The sequence below is a fragment of the Cataglyphis hispanica genome, chromosome 1, assembly GCF_021464435.1.
Source record: "Cataglyphis hispanica isolate Lineage 1 chromosome 1, ULB_Chis1_1.0, whole genome shotgun sequence".
Lineage (NCBI taxonomy): Eukaryota > Metazoa > Arthropoda > Insecta > Hymenoptera > Formicidae > Cataglyphis > Cataglyphis hispanica.
The window spans coordinates 12,125,429-12,141,061 of record NC_065954.1 but is presented as its reverse complement, the minus strand read 5'-3'; the positions used below and the strand labels follow the sequence as shown (position 1 = coordinate 12,141,061).

The 15,633-nt window shown below is 32.6% G+C and overlaps 2 protein-coding genes across 4 annotated transcripts; one reads left to right on the top strand and one right to left on the bottom strand.

Moving 5' to 3' along the window:
• Positions 1 to 96: 96 nt before the first annotated feature.
• On the bottom strand, positions 97 to 6,690 carry LOC126852497 (TBC1 domain family member 25). 3 transcript variants are annotated; one of them, XM_050597378.1, is made up of 10 exons: positions 6,189 to 6,690; positions 5,503 to 5,715; positions 4,955 to 5,064; positions 4,379 to 4,474; positions 4,087 to 4,252; positions 3,175 to 3,874; positions 2,647 to 3,034; positions 2,092 to 2,406; positions 1,590 to 2,006; positions 97 to 1,425 (listed from the first exon to the last, which is right to left on the bottom strand). In XM_050597378.1, exons 2-10 carry the CDS (start codon positions 5,542 to 5,544, stop codon positions 981 to 983), a joined length of 2,679 nt encoding a protein of 892 aa, XP_050453335.1. In that variant the 5' UTR covers positions 5,545 to 5,715; positions 6,189 to 6,690; the 3' UTR covers positions 97 to 980. The 3 variants fall into 3 exon arrangements, with proteins under 3 accessions (XP_050453335.1, XP_050453509.1, XP_050453421.1); XM_050597552.1 differs by having other exon boundaries at positions 3,175 to 3,832; XM_050597464.1 differs by having other exon boundaries at positions 6,199 to 6,690.
• Positions 6,691 to 6,952: 262 nt separating this feature from the next.
• LOC126853210 (uncharacterized protein KIAA2013 homolog) lies at positions 6,953 to 10,493 on the top strand. Its single transcript, XM_050598829.1, has 7 exons — positions 6,953 to 7,473; positions 7,983 to 8,454; positions 8,527 to 8,764; positions 8,833 to 9,071; positions 9,146 to 9,373; positions 9,511 to 9,785; positions 9,866 to 10,493. Exons 1-7 carry the CDS (start codon positions 7,290 to 7,292, stop codon positions 10,051 to 10,053), a joined length of 1,824 nt encoding a protein of 607 aa, XP_050454786.1. The 5' UTR covers positions 6,953 to 7,289; the 3' UTR covers positions 10,054 to 10,493.
• The last annotated feature ends 5,140 nt before the right edge of the window (positions 10,494 to 15,633 follow it).

Below are 15,633 nucleotides of genomic sequence, written 5' to 3'. Positions count from 1 at the left end.
TACACTTGTTGAAAAAAAAAAAATAAATTCTTTCCTCAGAGAATCTCTGTGACTTTGTCAGCGGATCTAAACTGAATGAATGGGAAGCGATGAGAATATTAGCAATAAAATTAAATGCACTTTATTGTCGTTTCCCAAGCATACTGTTTGAGAACAAAGTAAGATTCAGCTCTGCTAGGATAGAATATAGATATATATTTTACATATTTAACGCATTCGAGGATGACGCGATCGCAAGATATTCATCCTCAAGCACGCTAAACTAAGCGGACTTAATTCTATAAGATACAGCGAGAAAGGATTTGTTGACGCGTATGCATGATATTGTGCAATAATGTTACGATAGAACGGTAACTACGCGTGCCGTTTGTTGATTAATTAAAGCATTTCCGATCGTTGTCTTTTGACAGCTTCCCGACTAGAATCCTAGATCCTTTTCTACTCCTTTATGCGAAATATGAAAGATGTCTTGTACACAGATGCTATAAAATGATAGATAAGTACGAGCTAGGTCTCTGATTAATCGCCTTTTCCCTCAATTTTGGAAAAATTATATACTTATAGAAAAAAATATTCCAAAATTCTTATGTAGATACATTGCACTTTATTGCTTTCTTGTTATATATTGATCATTTATTCGTTGTGTAGATTTGGATTTATTTTGAATGTATATAATTTTAAATATATGTATACATATTGAAATGAGAAAGAAGATAGAGAAAAAAAAAATGATTAATCAGAGACACTGCTTATACAATGCAACTGTACCTACAACAAACGTCGTGAACATCTCGTGAATGTCACGAACGGAAGAGCATCATAATAGAATTAGAGTTCTCTTGAAGTACCTCGGAATATTAATCGATGACAGAATTTCGGTGATATGTAATCCAATTTTTCGACTGAAATAATTCTCAAATCTCAGGTCGCCTGTGTGTGATTATGATTTAACAATTTTTTAAGAGATAATTGGAGAAAAGTTATACATTCACACAATCCGGCTTGCCAGTAGAAATCGAGCCGGCCGAGGACGAGGCCGAATGTCTTCTAAGATAACCGGCGAACAGCTGTCTCGCCTGATTAAGCACACGAATCACATTGTGACGACGAATCATCTTGTCGAAGTGCATCGCCATCTCGTTGTAATCCATTTGATTGCGCATAACAAAGTCTCGATGTTGCAATAGAAGAGTGATACATAGGAACATCAAAAATGGATTGCCACCGCCGAATTCATGCGGAGGTGGCAATGAACTTTCACCCAGTTGATCCTCGCTCGTTCCCGCGGGTATGAGATTAGTTAGCTCCGTTGCCTCCTCGCATTGCTCTTGAACAGATTGCTGCTGTTGTTGCTTTGTCGGGCTTTCCGATACAGGGTTTTGATGCCAACTCTCGGTGCCTTCGCTGTCCGATGCCGATTCGGACCTGAAAGATGAACAAAACGCTTTGATAAAAAATGTAAAGTACTTCTTCATTAGGATCGATTTTTTTTAATTTTAACGATAGGGTTTTGATTTACATATTTAAATTTCATTTGTTAAAAATTTTTAGATCTACAAATTTTTACAGATTAAAGTGCGTACATGTACCTAATAGTGCATTTGAGCAATCTAATCGGCGTGACGGATTTTACGCCATTCTGATCTTCCAAAATTTCACCGTCATACTCCAATTCCGCCTGCTCGTCCGGAGTCGTGGGATGATGCTTCTGTTGTAATGTGTGTAACGGATTTTCCCATACGAAGACGTCTGCCGCCGGACTGCACCTCGCTAATTCTGTTTCGGTTTCGCTCTCTGGTAATTCATTTTCTCTCTTCGAGAGCACACAATCGCACTGTAGCTCGCTGGGCGGTGAAAGTCCAAACACTTGTCGATCCAGTGATTCCAATTCCAGTCTTAATTCTCTAGTCATCGACGTAGTCATCGGAAAGAAATCCGTGGAATCGTCCGGCGAATTCGGTTCGTCCCTCAACACTCTGATGACGCCGCTTTCGCTTGAGACACGTCTACAATGACGAAATATAGTACTTTCGAATCGTCCATACAAAATATGATTCAATTTCCACGGATATCTCGATCAAAAATGATTACCTGAGTTCAGGTTCGACATCACTTGGCGTGACTTTACTACGATTGAGGCTAGTGAAATTCAAAAATTCGTTCAAATTTTTTACCACTCGTGCACATTTCTTTTCACCAGAATTGTCGCTTTGCTCATTATTTTTAATTTGTTCTTTGTTGGAGATAGACAATCTGTCTTTCAATTCGAAAAGATTCGAGCGTTTCGATTTAACTGGAATAGAATCTGTACTTAGGCACTTTTCCGTCGACTCTGTATTTTTTTTGTTTTTTGTATTGGTCAAATCGTTTTCTGAATCAGAAAACGCTTCATATGGCGAATTGCATCTGAAAATAAACAATAAAGTTATTGAATGCATAACTTTTAATTAACAAATGCGAAAAAGAATTTTATTTATTGCGAAATCAGATTTATGTATTAGTGTTTATCTACGAAAATCTTTCTGACATTTTCATTTAAATCTTTCTTCATCTACATCTTGAATAAATCCATCTTTTTTTTATATCTATTCGAAAAGCATATTTTTATAATTTTAAGTAACTTCAATTACTATGCAAACAAGAAACCTTTTCGTTTCTCCGTTAACCTCGGTAGCTGATTGCAGAGTTGAGTCTTCTGTGCTAAAGGTTCTTCGCTTTATGCTAGCGGCGATACTGGCAGAGGAACTTTGTCGTCTGATAGCGCAAACCTTAGTATACGCGTTCTCACGAATGTGCTTTACGTTCGGACTCGGCGGAGGCGATGGTGGCGGAAAAGGCACCTCGGCAAGACTCAGTTCGCCAGTCGGCGGTGTAGCCGGTAAAGCGGCCCACAGAACCTCGAGCATTCTAAGCGCATCATCCAATGCAAACTCACGTTTCATTTCTAATAACAGCCAACGATAGCAAAATAGCAGATCGTCTGCTTGATGGGATTTTAAGTACGCATAAAAATCGGGGTCGTAATGCTGGAGACCTACAAGGAAAATATTAGAGCTAATGCAATGATATTTTTGTAGAAAATTATTGAAATAGAAGATTGTGAAACACATTTCTAACTATAAGAAAATTTACAGAATAAATGAGTCGCAAAATGAATTTTCAATAATTGCTTACCTTCTGCAAGATGAGCAAATTTCGTGGTCATGGCGATGCCGTCAAGCATAAAGTTGTCTTTCAATCTTCTCATAAGGGCGCAGAGGCAAATATAGGCTTGAGCTTCGTCTCGCATTGTGACGAGAAGGGGTGAAGCCAGATCGCTCATGCCCTGGCAGTAACTTACACTCGGATGATTTAAAGCATATGTCGTTAAAATGTTGAAAAGACTCGCTGTGTTCTGATTGTCGTCTGAGCCGCCGTAAAACTTGTGATGCCTATCCGTTCTGAGGACGTCCTTCCTTACCATACTGGTGACATAACCGAGATCGCCGATGTTCTGACCCTTTTGCACTAGCACGCGCCACCGTTCGCGTAAATTCTGATATTCCTGCGCTTTTCTCTTCATGTAATCCATTCGCTCGCGACCCGACATCCCTTCTGGATATACATTCAGAATATGTTTCCAAACTACTTTGCGCAAGCTGGGTTCGATCCCACCAAAATAGATAACAGCTCTTAGATCTTTGGAGTGCACCACTTGGCCGATCGGATCCAAAAATCGGCGAAACTCGGCGTCTGTTAACGGCGGTCTAGGAGGATGAATATTCTGCTGATGAGATGATTCCTCGCCTAAGTTACCCAACGCACGTTGCACCATATTCAGTGTCTTTTCCATCTGTGACGAAAAATTAAACGGGAGATAGGATACACCAAACAACTGTAATAAAAATAATCCCAACAAAACAATAAAATAATAAAATAAAATAATAACAAGAAACTTTAATAATTAGAGAAATAATAAGAAAAATATAATAAAAGAAGAAATAAAAGAGTAAAAATAATTTTAATTAAGACGAAAATTCGTACATGATTTTTAATTGAGTTCAATATTACCTCGTTAACTCATATTGATAGTGTGATGGCACTTACTTTATTCATTATAAGACCAGGCAGCTTTGGAGTTCTGTAAGGAAATCCAGTTTCCTGCTGGCGTGTCGTAACTTCCTGTGCATTTTGCTCCCAGTAACACTCGCAGTCTCCGGTTTCACCAAAAGGTTTCAGGTTTACTTGCAGATAAAGGTACGGCTCGGACGCACTAAAAAAATTCATGTTAGATTAAAAAATGCTCATGCATCGATATATATATATATATATATATATATATATATATATATATATCTGCTTAATGTTATCTATGATAATCGATTAATGTGTCGGTCACCTGATAAACGCAGCGTCCAAGTCCCAATCCGAAAGTAAGAACAGATACGTCTCAGAACCATAGTCGTCGATCGCTCGATACGAAACGGTAAATTCCCTGCGGCACGCAAGTGACTTTTATGGCATTCTGCTTAATATTTTACAACGCGACAAATACGATGAATTCAAGGATGTTTGCATATTTGTTTTTTAAGTAAGAAACTTTTATATCAAGTTATGTAATATTTTGTGTTGCTAAATGATTGAGTAGAGTAAAAAATTGTATGCATGAATAATTATTTTATCATGAATGAAAAAAAAGCAATTATATTTTATTAGAATATATTATAGATTAATATTTATTCTTTGTAATATTTTATATATATATTTTTTGTAATTAGTTCATGTATTAATAAATTATGTCCTTTTAATTTATCTTATCTTTTTTAGAAAATTTGAATTGAAGGAGAGAGAAAACAAATTTTTTTCTTAAAAAGTTCATTTGTTAATATAGCATAACATTTTGTCTTATATAATCGTGCCATTATGACAGAATTATTTAAATATTATTAAATTTTATTATATTGATGTGACTCACCCTTTTATATCAAAAGCTTTGATAAGAATACTCTGCAATACTTCTATTGATGTTATTTGAGGATCCACACTAAATTTGCGGTATTCAGGTTGATGCCTAGTTTCACATTTCTAAAGCAGGAAAAATACAAAACTTACATTATTAAAATGTATATATATATTTTTTTTTCAATATCTTTTTAATTAATTTATATATCTAGATAACATATATTCCTAAAAGATATCTAATAATAAATGTTGTACAGATGTCTCTCTCATTCTTGAGACTTCCTTAAGATGTCTTTTGGTTTTTTTATGTTGTCTGGGTAGTTATATCATATATGTGATATAATTACTATTGTAATTACTATAATTATTATCACAAGTACTATTTACTATTATATTTTATATTTTACTATTATATTTTATATTTTTATATTCAAATGTCTAAACTACTATACATATAAACTATATAAAAATCTTTTCTTTTTTTTATTATCTTATCTTACTAAAAGAAAAGATTTGATTGTTTTAATATGGAGAATTGAAGAGAAACTAATTTTATTATACCTTAACTTTGACACGTACAGCCTCCCTGGAACAACCAAACATATTGCTATTGTATACTTTATTGGTCCTCCTTTAAATAAATGTGATATTTCACGATAGATCTCCAGCTATCATGATTCTTGCATATTGTAACTTCCAATTTCTTCTATATGTTGATAATTCATATATTCATCAAATTTGAGTAAAACTGTTGTAGTAGCAAAGCTGACTGAACTGAAAAATTGATAGCGCAAGTTCAAAATAGTACCACTGTAATTAACATAATAAGGCATATATTAAGCAAGAGAAAAATATTTTTTACCTAAAAATAAAGCATTCATTTTTACAATAAAATTGACAATAAAACATATTAATAAATTAAATTATAAAATATTGTCATTAACCATTATACAATAAGATATTAAAATATATTCAAAATAGTGCTAATCGAGATTGGAAAATTTTGTTATATACTTACAAACTAAAAGAATATATTTTCTTGTAGCACATATACATATAATGTTTATTACAATTAGTGAAAACATATGGAACAATGAATTTTATTTTTTGCTATAGAGTATATTACAATGTAAGAACGTCATATAATTAAATTTCTTATTATTACTTATTCTATTCTACTCTTATCGATTCGTCAAAATTATTTGACACTTTCCATTCTCGATTAACAAACACCATGTGATAATTACTAATAATTACTGCGAGAGGCTATGTATATTCAATCCACAGTGTGTACACCAGAGTATACAATACATTCTTCATCACAACGGGTCATGCTCGTGTGCTCGCTTTCTAATTCTGCCTAATTACACATTTTTAGGGTAATCATGTAAGTATATCTGACAGGAGTAGACGCGATCGGTGCAGTGCGGGAGGTCGACCTCGACGATGATCGATGAAATCTTCGGTCGTGGGGAAGATTAAAGCAAACTTTGCCGTCAAAACTTCGGCTTTCAGCCAGTCGTCGGTAGTCGTTATTTATTACTGCCCGACGACGTCGTCGACGTAACGCCGACGTGATGACTCCGTTACAACGTTACAAGCGTCAATCGCGCGCTCGCTGAGCGCACTGTTCGATTTTTGCGTCTGCGACAGGAACGAGACGTCGCGCTTCATCGCCCCGTTCCACGAATACCATATAGGACACCTCGCAGAAATATCGAGCGCGATCCTTTAAAATGCAACGTGTTTTTTATTGAATCTATCTTTCTATAAATCATCTTATTTGTATTTTTTTAAATAATTTATAGCTATAGTCTACGTATTTAATCCGAATTTCTTTAAACATGCGGATAATATAAAAAAAATTTTTTTAATTAAAAAGAATTTTTTTTTACATTTGTATATATATATATATATATATATATATATATATATATACATGAAATAGAGTACAGAATTAAAAAAATAAACATATGCTCCATTAATAAAAGACAGCGGAGCAAAGTAAGCACGATAGACCCACACCCACAAGGTGAGAGGTGGGATCGTATGGTGTATTCATCAGCTGATGCGGAGAACCGGTTATCGTGTTGTTTACATCGCTTCGTATGAATTGTGATAACGCACCCTGATGTCTTGATATTTCGCGCTGGTGCACGGTTATATATTTACGCGTTCGCGGACAAATCGAGAGCGATTCTGCTGCAGGATGAAAACGAGATCTTGTCGGTGATTTATTTCCTCGATAATCACGATCCAGGTTATGTCCACCATCGTCATCGGTTTGACAACTGGATCACCAAGGATACTCAAGGGTGCACGCGCATTATCGGCTTGTGAAAGCACTCATGATGAGAACCGGCGGTATGTTGGACGGCCGCGAGTTCGGCAAGTGCGTACGTCGTCTCCTAGACGGTAATTACTCCTATCGTAAGATCCTGCTGATTGTCCTGATTTGCGGCGGTTTGCTACTATATTTCGGTCCATCCTTCGCGCAGTGGCTCTTCTCCACCGCTAGGGAACCCATAGAAGGTAATTTTATTTTAGAAGCCGATGTTTCATCATAACATATCAGAATTAATTATTAAGTTGGCTTATCCAGAGATCCCTATACATTAAAAATATTTATATAAATGATACAACTACTTTGCAATGGCGCAAGAACAAGAAATAACTGATTAATGTTCGCTACTTTTTTATTTGAATGTAAATTGTTTTATATATATATATATATATATATATATATAAATTATATATGATGAAAATTATGCTACACAAAATAATCTTTATTTTTAGAGAAAAGTGCATTTAAACAATTTTTTTGAATCTATTTTAAAATTATACTATTTACAAATATATTTAAGTATGATCAGCTGGTATGATTCTCTCTCTCTCTCTCTCTCTCCTTTCTTTTTTCTCTTTCTTCCTTTCTCTCTCTCTTTTCCTCTTTCTTTTTCTCCTGTTATATAAAATTAAGAATTTCAACAATATTCATATATAACGAATATTACAGAAATATTAATTCATGCATTATTCCACAGCATTTGAGGATCATTGTATAAACGAGAGACTAGCTAGTTTTTATTTTGATGCTATTGAATATAACGCAAATATTCTGCACAATCCATCTAAAGAGAATGAATATTCTTACCTGCCATATATTGGTAATGGTGTCTTTGGAGTTCCCATTTCTCCAGAAGGCTGGCTGTATATTAAACATGGGAGAGCGCTTTTGCTGCCTGTACAGTGGCAACCATTGATCTCGTATTCTATACCCAAGGATAGTTTTTATCGAGAAGCTACCGTTGTTCATTTTACAAATGGAATTGTTTATAAGTATCAGTGCCTTAGAGAGGGATATCACATAGACTTTCAGTATTATGCTCATAGAGGTCTTGAAGGTATTTTGGTGCAATCTATAAAAGTTTCCAATCCATTTTCGCTCTCTCAAGAGGTGCCATTGAAGCCACAGGAATCCACTCATTGGAGTAATTCCCACATAGAGCCCATCAAGTAAGCATTGTTTTAAAGTTAAATAAAAATTGATTAACACTTATTTTATTAACATTTACTTTTTAATGTCAGGATTCAGATAGATGGGTTTAATCACGAATATACTCTCGTGTCTGGATTTGTATCAGTGCCCAATTCCAACAAGATAATAGTCATATCTATAATTTACAAAGTTCCACCTAAAACAGTTCAAGTGAAAGCGCGCAGTTCTGTCAAATTGGAATTCTTATCGAGCATTCAATACAGTGAGCCGATCTCATCCGAACAGTACCATGTTGAACGCGATGCCACTAAGAAAAAGGCAATTGAAGTAAGTAAATAAAAGATTTTTAAATTTAATGTTCAGAAAAAAATATATTTATTTTTTATTGTACACAGTTAATGAAAAAGGCGATTGCACGTCAGCAACGAAGCTTGAGAGAGGAACATGTGAATCTCTGGCAAAGTTATTGGTACACAAGTTTGCGGATAAGTGACTCTAAGGCCGATGGCGCTATTAACGGCCACAAGATAAATTCTACCATGTATTATGTACTATCTCAGGTATCGCGAAGTGCTCAAGATGTGGAGAAAAATGTTGCCATGAATGAGGGCTGCTATCGAGGTCATCATACCTTGTAAGCATAATTGAAATTGTCTTTTAAAACAATTATTACATGTTTATTGTTACATAAATTTCTCATTTATATAGAGACGCTCCCCGCTTATGGAAAGACACATCTTCCATCGAATCTGTGAATGAGATCGTTGAAGCATGGTTGATAACGTTAGAAAAACAAGGCTGCCATCATTTAGTGACTGGTGGTCCAGCGGCTGTACAGCAAGCAATCGTGCTGAGTCTCGGTAGTCTGAGATTTAGTAATCAACATCTTGAATTTAATATCGATCCTCAGTATCTTCATCGCGATTATTTGTTCAAGTATGATTTATCTATATATCATACGCAACTAAACTAGATATAATTAAAAAATAATTAAATAATAGATTATATCGAGAAAACGCGGTTTAATGAAATATAATCAAGTATTTTTAAAATCAAAATTATATCTTTTTCAGACGTATTAGTTATGGAAATTTAACACATGTGAATATATCCGTAACAGTCGGTGAGGATAATCGCGCAATATTAGGAGTAGCTTTGGACAAGAGTGATAGCGTTTATTTCGGATGTGATGCTGGTTGTTTGGATGCGCCAGTGCCTCTCGGCCAGACATATACAAACTTTCCCGTCAAGTTAACAAAACCACTAACCGCAATACTTTATATAACATCTGATCACCAACATATGCAGGATCTTCGCAATGCTTTGCATGTACACGAAGTAGATGATGGTACGTTAAAAGAAGTTGGCATAGACATTAATCATTAAAATACTAATGTGTATATTCTTTTTTTTTCTTTTCTATTTCAGCACCGGCACATGATCACCAAGTGATGGCTTTGCATAAACATGGACATCAACTTGGAGGCTTGCCTACTTTATTCTGGGTGAGCATATGTTTTCTGATAATTGTTTTCCATCTGTTTCTATGTAAGTTAATTTGTAACGAGTATTACAGTCATCAGGATCGGCAGAGAATCCGATATAATAAACCGTAATATGATTGTATATAATTTTCCTCCTAATTAACGCGATGTGTAAATATGTATATTGTTGCAATGTGTACACATACATATACATATATTTTTTTAAGTGATATAGGTAACGAGTTGACCGTTTTTCAAGTGATACAGATGTATATGTGTAATGTATAAATCATGTTTTTATAGCAATAATACACAATGAATATGTATGTATGTATGTATATATAATATAATATATAATATATAATATATAATATACATATATACATATATATTACGTATATAGTGTATGTTCCATTGTGACACATTACTTTTTTTAACGCGATTCAAAATCAGGTAAAACGTTATTTTTGCTGCATATTTAGCGGTAAAAATTACTATTTAATTTTTATTTGATTTAATAATACATTGTATAAATATTTTATATTTATGTATATAGAGAGTGAAAATACTATACACATTTAATTTAGTGATTCTATAAAATCCTCTAATTCAATCTCCTTTATAATAGAGATTATACAAGATAAAACAAATTATTAAATTTTTTTGGTAATATTTGTATAATTTCTATTTCTCTGTAACCAATTTTCGCACAATTCTTATTTCTTCCTATTTTGAATTAGACAATTGAAATAATAAATGACTGATATGCGACAATTGCTTTTTTTTTTTAATTTTGGATGCACTGCTTAAAATGGTTACTGACATTTTCAACATTTTCACGTGTTGTAATTCTGAACTTAATTAGAACAAATCCAGGTTTTTATTTAACTCATCATTGATAATTCTTTTTTCATTGTACTCATATTTTTGATTGAGTATTTAAAAATCACCAGAGTTTAATTGCAACTTGCAGCTCGTGTCTTAGAACTTTTTGTTGGAATGATTGGATATAATATGATAAAAGGAAGAGGTTCTAAAATTTATCAGCCTTATTTATAATGCTGATTACAAAAATGATTTGTGTTGATAACATTTATTTGATTTATTATAGAATATGTTAAATATATAATAAATTATGCTATAACATAAATGCGAACATGTACATAATTAATATATAACGTAGGATGAAGATATTTATGCTATGTTATGAATAATATTCGTTTCACGGCAAGATTTATTATTTAGCTAAAAATTGTTTGTTTACTTTCGTATAGAATATATATTTTGTAAATGAAGAAGTAACATTTAGAACTTTGTCCTTTATTATGTCAACCAGTGAGGATTAATAATGGGAGCAAACTTTTAAAGAAGTCACAGTTGTTTGAGATGACAACTGTGTGAAATGAGTTGACAGCGACGTATTAAATTATAGTAACCGTTTTTTTAAGTATAATCATGACTAAAAACAATCACGAATTCTTATACATTTCACACGGATGAAAACGCGCTGCAGATCCAACAACGCAAATAATTTCGGACATGTTCGTATTCATTTAAATTTCTTATTAATTGACATATTACATCACGTGTTTTTCGATACGACGTGATGCTTATAAAAAAAAATCTTCGCAGAGAGAGTGTTGTTAATCAGTCTAAGTTTGTTTAATCTATCGATGACAATATATGACAAGATCATAGATGATATTAACATCGATAATTATTCTAATCACATAAATTTCACTTTTTAATTTGGAAGCGAAAGTCTACGTGTCGAAAAATAGCGCCAATAAATAAATACATGTACATAATTAGACCGATAGAAATGACGGTTTGAAAACTTTGAAAAGAATAAAATTTCTTTTCTTCAAAATTGAGAGACAAGTTCTTTCCACGAATAAAAGAAATTCTCGCAACGCGAAGGAAAAGATACGCATTTCAGTTTTGAAAAAATTTGATTGCATTACTTTACTTGTCGATTTATTTAAATATTGTATCTTACTGCTGACTTTTCTTCTCATTTGCAATGCATTATTATTTGCGCGCGATACAAGAAATATCAATTTCACGATCGAAATGATCCGATATTGAATTAATGACATGTAAATAATTAAAAAAGAACGCAATCAATAGATGATATAATAGGGCGTGATCTTTTTTAAAGTTCATAAGGTTGTTAGGAAATTTCTCATATATACGGTTCCTATGAACGGTCTAGTTGAAAGTTAAAAGTTCTCGTTTTATAATATAATGTTATTTACATAGAAAATAATATGTTGCTAAAACGATAAAAATGTACAATTTTGAAGTTATTCTCTATCTGATTTTTCGATTCACACACGATTATATATCGGCATCACTATAATTCTAATGCAGCATCAACATTCTTTTGTTTGAATCTTTTGATTTTTAATTAAGAAAAAAATATTTTTAATATATATAACATTCAGTATTAAATATAATTATATAAATATAAAAAGTAATCTTATTAAGCTTAAGTAAGATCACTCGTAATATGGAATTCGAAAGGAACCAGAGTTTCAACTCTATTTAAAATGTATTAATATACAAGCGGCTTTTTCAAGCCGTCGCCCTTTACACACGTTTAATATCGCGCATTACGTACTATCGTATTTTATATATTATGGCATCTATTGTGTATCTCTTCTTATATTTACAAAATCTTATTTAATATATATGGACTTAACGTTCTTAAAAGACGATGATTCTTTCGCTCATCTATTTTCCTTTAGTTCTACGGAATATATATGAGAGTTCATATATAGTTATATCTATATATAATATATTTGTTAGTTTACCACACATTTGTGCACGGTAACATCGATTTGGCACCATGAGATATAAAAGTCTGTTTAAGACTCTTGGAGAGACTCTTCTGCGATGGGTTGTTTACGCGATAAATTGAGAATTCTCGTCCGCAATGTCATCTAAGAGATAATGTATACTAATTCTTTTCACAATATCCTTTCTATCTCTAATATCGATTTCAAACACGTAGATACATGTCAACTCGATAATTGCGTTGCTCACTAAACGAATATGTGAAACTTCGTCGCAGATTATATATACCGCGCAGCGGTATCGCTAGTTCATTAGTTAATCATTCTAAGGTACGTGTTTGATGTACATTTCCGAGTACATTTCTGCCATTTACAAACGCTGACAGTACATATATTAATGTTCTCTTGACCCGTTTTTTTTTTTCTAGAATTAATACATTTTGTTTAGAGAATAAAAATTTTACAAGAAATTGGGATATCTCTTTTGTTTCTTTTTTGGCAACGTGCTATATAACGACAAGAAGATATGATACGCGATCTGATAGGATCGGAGAATCTTTAACTAAGGCAAAGTTAGAATGGCATATCCATTTGGAGCTTTAGAATGAGAAATCGCAAGAATTTGCACTTATTGTTAGACGAAACGTTATCATTAGACCTGTGCGAAAAGGTCTTTCCTTAGACTAGTACTGTTATATACAGAATCAATTAGTGTCTTCATTCGTTAATCGGTTTATTATCGCAGGCAGTTGTATTTGAAGTTACTTACGCACCCTCCTTTCCGATAGTTCAATATACAGTTTTGTCGTATGTCCAGTTAATGATATTTAACAATAGTTTCTGCATCCCACTAGTTATTCTATTAAGTCGAATAACGACTATTCATTAATGTTTTTATTTGCAAATATTAAAATACTTGTTTATTTATAATGCAAGAGAGAAAGATAAATCCAATGTACGTTAATAAATAATAATAAAAATTTTATTTTTATAAAATAGGATAAAAGATCTCTAAGCAAGATGATTATAATAATAGATTAAAATTTATATTATATAATAAAAGCTTTGTAAAAATGTGCAAAAGATAAAGTTGTATTTCTTTTTTTTGTTTTTAATGAGTAAAATTTTGATAGTTTTTATTCGACTTAATAACGAAGACAACAATATACAATCACGAAATGTAACTCACACTGATGCTAGGCACATAAGTACACATGTATAACAACTATTAATATACATATGCACGCAATGTTAATTCGCGATACGTTTCTTTATATATATATTTCAATATCTTATAGTATATTTTGTACAATTATTAATTAAAGAGTATTCCCATTCCTGCAGGAAAGAAGCAAGAGATTCCATAATTATATATATTTACAGATTTGATTATAATAGATGCTTTGATGATTAAATTAATTTAATGATCGAAAGAAATACAGATCGGAGCTAAGAACCGCGATGTTTTTCAAATATATGCTCAACACAAATCAAACAATAGTTCGAATATGTCCTGTAAAACGCATCAAATTATTTCTGTAGAAAATTATGGCCAGTATCCAAATTTATCTTCGGCGATGCAAATGACTTAATCGATATCGACGTCGTTTTAAACGACGTATAACGCGAATAAATAAATATAATACGTGTCTTTTAGGCATATCGTATGTACAATGCGTGAAGTAGTCACACAGAAATTAAACAAGAGATATTTGTTCTTTCGAGATATTCTCGAAAGGCAGCGATAACAGTTCTAACGAGTCGATAGAGATTTTGCCTTCGCTTACGCTCTACGCTTACGACGGCTATATAACAACATTAATATACATAACTACGTACTGCCGAAACATTTCGTCGAGAGTCTTTCTTATCTAGCAATTCTTATCGTGCTGCAAGTAAAATCGTTTTGATTTTGCCCTTTTTGTATAGAAGTACATCATTTGGGGTCGGTGTGGTATTTCCTTTTTTTTTTTTTTTTCGTGGAAATAATTTATCGTTAGGCGTAACTTGATGTGTAACAACTAGCGCTGATGCATTAAAAATCAATTTATCGTTGTCTCGATCTTAACGCATACATTTTATCTCGAATTACGTCCGAACTGAGATTGATGTATGTTCCATTTTTGTGGAATCGCAACTTGATACGTTATTTTTACTTAAAATTAAAAGTGACGTAAAAGTTTCTACGCTGAGAATATAAGAAGATGAAATGCGACATGAACTTGACTTGTACTTTTTTTTTAATATTATTTTTTTTTATGTTTTTAATATTTCATCAAAGATCTTTGTGTATAATTTTTAATTTACAAAGTTGACCAAATTTTTATTTTAAGTTCTAATTAAAGATAAAAAAGAAGACGATGTAAATAATTTTTTAAAGACCTGACGAACGACCAAGAAACGGAATTAAAGATCCGAATCATCGCGATCATATTTCTGTATTTCGAATATTTAGCAAACAGGCATTCCTATGTAATCGCTATTGCTATAATGAATATTTTTTTTCTATTAGCCAACTACGACTCAAATTACCGCTAATTATCTAACATTCGCATCTACGATTCGCCTTCGAGTGGCAGGATGCGAAATTACTCGATTAATTTTATTATTGAATTTCAATAGAGTTTCGCATACTTTAGCACATATGCGTTCGTGTGTGATTAATTAACGTATCTATATGATATTCCAAACCCATAGGGCGAAATTAAAAATCTTCTCTTCGTAGTAACAATTTATCATATTATCAATATTCGAATAATTTGCAAAACGAACAACGAACAAATAATTTTATTAATTACCCGGTTAAAATTAATTGTGAATTACCAAATGATTCATACACAAAAAATTCTCGGGTATAGAAGATACATTGTATATAAAATAATACGTTTGTTATATTTCGCCAACTATTTCTGCT

Bases quoted from the DNA above. Each gene is read 5' to 3' on its own strand.
- LOC126852497 (XM_050597378.1), bottom strand. From the start codon at position 5,544: ATGTTTGGTTGTTCCAGGGAGGCTGTACGTGTCAAAGTTAAG. The intron at 5,065-5,502 runs GTATAATAAAAT...TTCCTGCTTTAG, and splicing joins CTGTACGTGTCAAAGTTAAG to AAATGTGAAACTAGGCATCA. The intron at 3,875-4,086 runs GTAAGTGCCATC...TTTTTATTACAG, and splicing joins CTGGTCTTATAATGAATAAA to TTGTTTGGTGTATCCTATCT.
- LOC126853210 (XM_050598829.1), top strand. From the start codon at position 7,290: ATGATGAGAACCGGCGGTATGTTGGACGGCCGCGAGTTCGGCAAGTGC. The intron at 7,474-7,982 runs GTAATTTTATTT...ATTATTCCACAG, and splicing joins CGCTAGGGAACCCATAGAAG to CATTTGAGGATCATTGTATA. The intron at 9,786-9,865 runs GTACGTTAAAAG...TTTCTATTTCAG, and splicing joins TGTACACGAAGTAGATGATG to CACCGGCACATGATCACCAA.